This window comes from Chrysemys picta, chromosome 9, assembly GCF_011386835.1.
Source record: "Chrysemys picta bellii isolate R12L10 chromosome 9, ASM1138683v2, whole genome shotgun sequence".
Lineage (NCBI taxonomy): Eukaryota > Metazoa > Chordata > Testudines > Emydidae > Chrysemys > Chrysemys picta.
In genome coordinates, this window is record NC_088799.1 from 16,637,507 (window position 1) to 16,645,875 (window position 8,369).

The 8,369-nt window shown below is 42.0% G+C and overlaps 1 protein-coding gene across 6 annotated transcripts in view; it reads left to right on the forward strand.

Moving 5' to 3' along the window:
- LRRC34 (leucine rich repeat containing 34) overlaps nt 1-7,112 on the forward strand; it is a 21,041-nt gene extending 13,929 nt beyond the window's left edge. For 4 of the 6 annotated variants that reach the window (XM_008164974.4, XM_008164971.4, XM_024102555.3 and 1 more), the window contains 5 exons: nt 1,560-1,655; nt 3,031-3,185; nt 4,338-4,493; nt 6,029-6,155; nt 6,475-7,112. In XM_008164974.4, the coding sequence (XP_008163196.3) occupies nt 1,560-1,655; nt 3,031-3,185; nt 4,338-4,493; nt 6,029-6,155; nt 6,475-6,678 (738 nt within the window). In that variant the 3' untranslated portion in view covers nt 6,679-7,112. The remainder of the gene's footprint in view (nt 1-1,559; nt 1,656-3,030; nt 3,186-4,337; nt 4,494-6,028; nt 6,156-6,474) is intronic. The other 2 variants (XM_024102554.3, XM_065557799.1) reach the window with 1 other exon arrangement.
- The last annotated feature ends 1,257 nt before the right edge of the window (nt 7,113-8,369 follow it).

An 8,369-nucleotide genomic window follows, 5' to 3' on the forward strand; every position in this document is an offset into this window, starting at 1 on the left:
AAAGATATTACAAGCATGTATACTGGGAAGATATAGTCACCACAGATAAACACAGCTCTTAGAAGCTTTGGATAATTGTACTTCTATGCTTGAGTAAAATCAGTTTAAGGGAGAATCTCCTGCTTTGCTATGTGATTATAAAAACAGTAGCATAACCGGCTTGTCAAAAGACAGTGTTCCTTTGACAGTTCAACGTGTTACAGATGTATGACTGAGGGGAAAGGAATAAAAAATCAGAACTGGAATCTATAGTAGAACCTCACTAGTTTGACTTCACTGATTCACATACTTCATAATTTTCATGTGATGCATATCCACTTAATATGAAGATAATTAATAGAAGTGTGTTAGCTTTAGTGAGTTCTCATCTACCCTGCTCCTCACCCTTGGCTTGGGGAGCCGTGCATACCACAATCCCCACCTTACCGCAGGGAACTCTACCCTCCAAAACCCTAACCAGAGAGGCCAACCCACCTCAATTCCAGCCTTATTTTAGTGACCTCCTACCCATCCTATTCTTGTCCTAAGGGTTATACCTTCCACAACGCCTACCCTAACCCAAGCCGGGGAGCCGCACTCTCTACAGCCCTAACCTTAGCCCGGAGAGGCCTGTTCACTTGAACACTAACCCTGGACCAAGGAGCCCAGTCCTAACACTAGCCTAGGGAGCCCTACCCAGCCCTATCCTCAGCCTGTCCTCTGGAGCCCTACCCGCCAGAACCCTACCCCTAGCCTCAGGAATCCTACGCTCTTAACCACTAAACTTAGCTAGGAACCCTACACTCCACAATGCTAACCCTAGTGCAGCTAGAGCCACTGACCTGAAAGCTAACCTTTGCGCCACATCCCTAATACTAGCCCATTTTAGACATACGCACCTGAACACTAACTCTTGCTCTGGGAAACCTACCCTCCACAGTCATAGTCGTAGCTGAAGAAGGCTTACCCACTTGAACCCTAACCTGGAGAACCATACCCACCTGAACCCAAACCCTACTCACCTGAACCCTAACCCTCACCTGGAGAGCCCTGCCCTCCACAACCCTAACCTTAGCCCAGAGAGCACTCCCCTCCATAACACTTACCCTAGCTCAGTGAAGCCCACCTACCTGAACCCTAACCTTAGCCCTGATAGCCCTGCGTTCCACAACCCTATCCCGAACCCGGGGAGCTCTGCCCCCTATATCCATGGTATTACTAACAGTTTTACCCCATACATTACGAAAAATTCTTCCCCTCATTAATCAGATTCTGTTTATTTTCAGCAGGTCTCATAGTAATTCATGCCAAATTATTTGAGTTCCATTCTCTTAACATCCTTTGCCTGCTGGTATTTTCAGGAAATGTTTGTATGTATTGCAGTACTGCAGAGGCAGATGACCACTGAATATCTCCAACACACATGGAGCTAAAAATAATAGTATTTCTAACTCATGTCAATTTGATATTTATGATCTTCTAAAAATACATCCTGTAAGGAGGCATGGTATCTTTGGTATGTTGCTTTATTTATATATTGAACAGGTTTCTCTAAAAAGTTTATCTGTTTTCGTTTTCAGGGTACACAAAGTCTAATAGCAATAGCAACAGTTATGAGCCATAACAAAGCGATGAAAGCACTAAACCTAAACCGTCCTATACTGTACAGCCAAGAGGTATGTGTATATACTGTAGGGTCAGTTCAATTAAACAGATATACGCTTACAGAGAAGCAATACTGATACTTTTATGGAGGCTGTGGAAGCAGAGAAAGAACTGACAGGAAGGGGATGCAATGCATGATAGTTCTTTCTCTGCTTCCACAAGGCCTATAGTGATCTTGGACTGTATGTCTCTCTGGGGCTTCTTTATATGCTTGTCTGAGAGCTGCCAGGGTTGTTTTTTAAGTCTTTCTGCCCAAGGAAGAGAGAACACCAAGAAAAAAGATTGTAGACAGACTCAGGGGCCAAGATTTTCATACCTCCTTGCCTAGGGTTATGCTCCTGAATCATAATTTAGGCACACGAAGAAACAGCTTTCTTTTCAAAGTGCTCAGTTCTTAACCTCAATAGAGCAGTTGGATGATCAGCCCTTATTTAGGGGTTGTCTAAATGGAAATTGCAGAGTAAGAGTGGCTTTTTTTGTTTAGCTTAAACTCTTTCCTAAGTGACATAAACAGAACCAAAGAAATGTCACTCTTAAAATGAGGTAAGTGTCCATTTGGCAGTTCTGACAGTATAACTACATCAGTTTAAATTCACACCTTGGCTTTTATTGAAAAAACTTCCCTGTGTAGACAAGACTGTAGGTGCCTAACCATGGATTTAGGAGCCTAATTTTAGGCTCCTGCTTTTGAAAAAATCTGGACCAGAATAAACACCACGCTATACTAAGGGCCCAATCCAACACCCAGTGAAGATTATGGGAGTCTTCCCATTTGTTACTCTTCTCTGGTCTGTAGGCTTCTCCATTGTGTCTACCTGACTGAAGCCCCATATAAATTATTGTCTTAACCAAAGGTGATAACTTTGAAACCAATTCGCTGCCTCTTATAGAGGCAGGATATATGTTTTTTCTATAGTTAATCCCTCTTTCAAAGACTTCTGCTCTTCATAAAATAATTGTTGATACCTATTTCTGTTACACCATTGGCGTCAATAGGAATTGGATCAAGTCCTAAAACATTGTGTCATGGAAACTTGGAAAAGAAATGATCAAGGTAGATGAGAGAACTAGTAGTTGTTAGTGTATTGACTTGCCTGAGATTTACACTACAGGGATATACAGTTCTGTAAATCTGCAGCCACATTTTGGTAACTTTCACTATTTTCCCAGTGATCACAATAAGAAATTGTTTCCTAATTTTTTGTATATCAAGTTGTAATACATCAGAAGGAAGATGAGTTAAGGCCAAATTCTGCTCTTTGACATCTACCGTTGACTGCAGGGAAGGTTGTACTTGTTCTCGGGGCCAAACACCAAAGAGTGGTGTTTGACCCTAAAAACTGATCTGACGTTAAAATTATAGTTTAACTGAGATTTTATTTTTAGGAAGAAACCACAGTTCACACAGCTCTAATGATGAAAAATAACTCGTGTCTTATGGAACTGCATTTGTGCAAACATGAAATTAAGAACTTCGGTGTGGAGCGACTGTGTGATGCATTGTATGAAAACCACAGCCTGCGATATCTTGACCTCAGTTGGTAAAAGATTCACCCTCTGTTTTTGTTTAAATTACACAAACATAGAGTATATTGTTGCTGGTGAAAACTGTGCACAATGCAATATCAGTGTAGCAGGCAGGCGGGGTATTATATGGTATTGCTACTGTTCCCTCCAGAAAAAATGTGATTTTTCTAGGTGAGATGGAGAGTTGAGGTGGAAGCCATAGTTGGAGGGAGTGCAACAGTATTAAGGGATAAACTAGTATTTAGCCATAGCCTTAGCTGTGAGGGTGGTGGAGACATGCCACCACAGAAGGAGCACCAGAAAACATTTTGCCTCAGGGAGGTGCAGTGCCCCCTATGTATATCGAGGAGCAATTAACAACACCTCTTTAAGGGATGCAGCATCCTCCACCCTCCCCAGCTTGACTGGTCAACTCTGCTATGACTCTGGCCACAGAAGGAGGGAAAGAAAGGTCTCCCTCTCTCCTCTCCCCTGCTGCTTAAGGGCTATGCCATAGTCTAATCCTAAATTTACAAGCTTCAACCTAAGTGGTCAGCTATATCTGATTAAATCATTTTCCTGCCTTGCAGGGGCCTCAGGCCTGGGTGCATTTCAGTCCCTCCTTCTTTTCTACCCATTGTCATGCAATAGTTTAGTCTCCTGAGAGCTTTAATACTTTCATCTAATTCTTGTTGTTGGGCTTGGTGTGGGGGTAGGGTAGCTGGGTGGTGTTGGTGGCCTGTGATATAGAGGATGTTCGACTATAGATAATCTGATGGTTCCTTGTGGCCTTAAATTCTGTAGTACTATACACTTGAGTGAAGAAAGAGCACTTACTCTACAGTACATACTAATCAGACAGTGTGTGAAATTATGCCACTCTACAGATGTAAAAAATCAGAATTGGAAAAATACAAGACAAGACATTTAGGACCTGATCCGGTTATCCAGCAACTATTGGAAGTGCTAGAATGGGTTCTAAAAATCCCCTTAATCTATTAGCGTGTGTTAATAGTTGCCAGTTGGAGTAAAAATCTGGTTGGAGTATATGTATTGTACATCGCTTCAACAGCTGTACATTTCAGAACAGTTTATTCAGCAGCCTCTGAGGCATTTTTTGCCTAGGAAGTAATGTTGCCGGTTTCACAATAGTATCTCCCTTTAAAAACAAAACATTTCTCTTTCAGTAATAAAATAACTCGTGATGGTGTGAAATTTTTGGGAGAACTGCTGAAACGGAACCAAACTCTGGAAATCCTAGATCTTAATTCAAACAGGATAGAAGATGATGGAGCCATCTATCTGAGTGAAGCTCTGGCTTTGTACAACAGGACTCTTCAAGCGTTAGTATAGATAAAACTCCCCAAAAGAGATTGCAGGTGTAACTAGTGGAAAATCGGAAAACGTGACACAGCAGTATATGAGTTGGTACATCATTTTTTTACGCTAGTCAGCCAAACTGCAAAGTCAAACAGTTTCCAAAATCACATGGATGGGGACAGCTGGGGTCACTGATGATGACAGTCCCATGGCTTCACCTGGACTCTGGCAGAACCAGTGAAATACCAGTCCGAGGAATGCTCCCCACTCAGCAAAGCAAACCTGAGTGTCTGGACTGGCTGGGTTGAACTGCTGGGTCAATCTGTGGGAGGGAAGTCACATGGACTCTCCGCTCTTAGGAGGAGGGATGCTAGAAACAAGAAAGGCTAGGGGCAGAGGGAAGAGAGAGAGAAAACATGAAGATGCTCCCTTCCCACCAGTGACAAAGCCCTAGCAGTTTCCCTACCCAGCTTCTGACCCCTAAATTTGATCATCCCCCTGGCAAAAGGAGACCAAACTCTTTACCACCTCAGTGACTAAACCCTGGAACACTACTGCTGCCAAGCACTTCCCTTCATGGCAAAAGTGCCAAACTCTCTCCTCCCTCCACCAGGCACAATTCCAAGCTGCTAAATTTTCTGGTTTACCCTTCCTATGGTCAATTCTACTAAAAGCCCTTTAAACTTTTTTCCATTTTATTTGTTTTCCACCCCCCTTGGTTTAAGTTATTTGTTGTTATAGAACAGTAGTTTCTGTTGGAAATGTTTTTACTGCTTGTTCTCATACTTCTGATATTTTAGCAAGTTCTTTTCCCCTTATGGATGAATCTAAAATTAATTCGATAGTATTTTCCTCTGTATTATATTTGTTCACAGTTCACATCTCGAGTCACTCTAATGAACATTTGGCGGTCAGATCTGGTTCTCGCTTCTTTTTAGTATCTTGACTGTCTAGGCCCTTTCCTGCAAAAGGATTTGCAAACAAAAATCCTAATTGCTGCACAGAGTGCCATTTAAGTCACTGTGACACACTGCAAGAATAGGGGTGTGTGTGTGTTGTTTCAGGTCTTAACAAGGATTTTCTTGAAGCCTTTTTTTAGTTTATTTCAGGTTCACCAGGAGATTGTCTAATCTCTCCTACAGGATATATTATGTGTCTTGCAGAAAACCATACCTTTGGCTGGATGTAAGCACTGATCATAGCTGTTGCCCAAAGCCATTAGTTTTGGGGAGTAAAGATCAAAGAGTCTGCTAGGTGCCTCTGAAAAACTTTCAGGTTCACCAATACAAAAATACCTCTCCCAGCTCCAGGATCGAAGTTTAACTTGGCTAGAAGCCAGGGCCATGCTTCAAAACAGACTAAATATAAGAGCTGGCCACCAAGCATAGGGTCACCTGCTTTAAAGAAATGAATTGTCTAATATAGGACTTAACAGATTTGAGCTATAAAAATCTTTTGTTGCTGATTTGTTCCAAATACCATACTTATGAGGTAGGAATCAAGTGGCTTGGAATTTATGTATATAATTTGTTTTTGTTTTATTTCTTCTGTTTACTAGGTTAGCAGTAGTGAGCAACAATATAAGTGGAAAAGGACTTGTTGCTCTTTCGGATTCAATGAAAACAAACATGGTGCTTTCCTACATTTATATTTGGGGAAACAAATTTGATGAGGCCACCTGTGTCGTAAGTGTTTTCTTTAGCACTGACTTTTTCCACACCTTATCTTCGTTTTATACAACTAGTATGCTCACTACAACTATTTGTAAAACTGATGTGTAGTTCATTATATTTTATTTTATTGTAAAATTATGGTAGTTGTGGCATTGTCTTCTCATACCAAGCAATTACTGGACAGTAAAAATATACAAGTGATTAAAATGCCATTGAGTGCTGACCCCGTCTGCATCATCTTCTACTGTTCTGCTTTGGACTTTCTAAGCCTCTGACAGGTAGAACGTTAGAAGAATGTTAAATTCAAATCCTTTGCATTTGTTCATTTCAGGCATTTTCAGACTTAATTAAAACTGGCCGCTTGAAACCAAATTGTACAGACGTGGATCCGTATGAAGTGGATGGGCATGTATATCTTGCAGAACTCTCTCATGGCCTTAAAAGGCATTACTATTGGACACCAAGTTATGGGGAGGTTGATAACAAAGATGCTAATGCCAGTCTTGCAATAGGAGCAGTTGCAGAACATTTGTGAACAAGGTAACAACTTGATGCATTTATATCTATCAGCTTGAGGGTTTTTCTGGCTTATTTCTTTGTAAATCAAAATGATAGTATGTAGTTTCTTGAGGAAGTTATTTTGGAGTGCGCCAATATACATTTGAAAAGTACTAGAGATAAAACCAACTCAAACTGAGTCCAACATGAGTTTTTTAACAAAGTAGTATATGTTGTTGCTGTAGGCAGTGGTTCCCAACCTATTTAGCATTGTGGGCCCCATATGCAGCTCTCTCTGTGTTATGTGGGCCACATCCACACAATATACATACTACCTATATAGCCCTGAGGATGTCACATGGGCCACAGCTGTGTGCTGATTGAGCTGCAGGTTGAGGACCACTGCTGTAGATAAACAGACGCTTGCTAAATGATGCCCAGACTATGATTAAAGAACTCTTATGATGAAACTGCATGGGTTTAATTGCTGTCATTTTTTATATAAGGAGACACGATGATCTCTGTTACAGACTATTGTCTCAAGCTTCCGTCTTCTTTCTGTGCCCAGTCACTTAGTCAATATGATCCACCCTCCCACAGAGTAACAGTGGAAGAGCAACCAACTATGACAGTGCAAAGTACTGCTATCTTCCACAGGTACAGCACAAAGTTGTGGGGGTGGGTTTTAAGTGACAGATTATACTGCCCTTAAATAGAGTGTACATTGGCAAGAAAATCAGGCTTCTAAAATAAAGCAAAATTGTCAAGTAGCTACAGCAATGCACTTAGAAAGCACCTATGTAATTATTATTGCTAGTTTGACTCTCAGTGCCACAACGTTGCTATCCTAGCGCTATGGGACTACTTAGGGCCCCACTGTATCAGGCAGAAATATCCAAGAGGGTATTGATACTGATTGTGTGTGTGCACAAAGTTAGCCTTAGCCCTGGAAGTGGGGAGAGAGAGATATTGGGCTTTTGTGCCTGTTTAGATACCATGCAGATCAGAATCACTGTAATGACTTAGGCCAGTGGTTGATCTGCTCCAGTATCCTGTCTTGCAGTGTCTATGAGAAAGATGCATATTGGCTCATAAGGGACAGTTATGGAATATCCTGCTTCCAGATAGTTTCTTCTTACTGTTAAATATCAGAGGGTAGCCGTGTTGGTCTGTAGCCACAAAAACAATGAGGAGTGCGGTGGCACCTTAAAGACTAACATTTATTTGGGCATAAGTTTTCGTGGGTTAAAAACCCCACTTCTGGGTTTTTTACCCATGAAAGCTTATGCCCAAATAAATCCATTAGTCTTTAAGGTGCCACCGGACCCCTCATTGTTTTCCTATGGTTAGGTAGGCCTGGTCTACACTACAGTTAGGTTGACATAAGGCAGCTTATGTCAACCTAATTATGTCAGTGTCTACACTACAGCCTTGCTCCTGCCAATGTTAAGTGTCCTACTACACTGACATAACGCCACCTCCATGAAAGATGTAGGGCTTCTGTCGGTGTAGTTAGGGTGATGCAGTGTCTGTTACTTACATGGGCTGTTGGCTGTCTTGTCAATTTCATGGCATGGATAGCTAGAACCCAGCTGCCCCCATTCCCTGGGAGAGCTGGCCATCTGGACCCCCCTCCTGGTTGGGAGCTGGAGCGAGAAGCTGGGGGGGCAGCCAGGCTCCCAGCAGGAAGCTGCCAGCAGAGTTGAGAGACCGTGCTCCCAACACTGC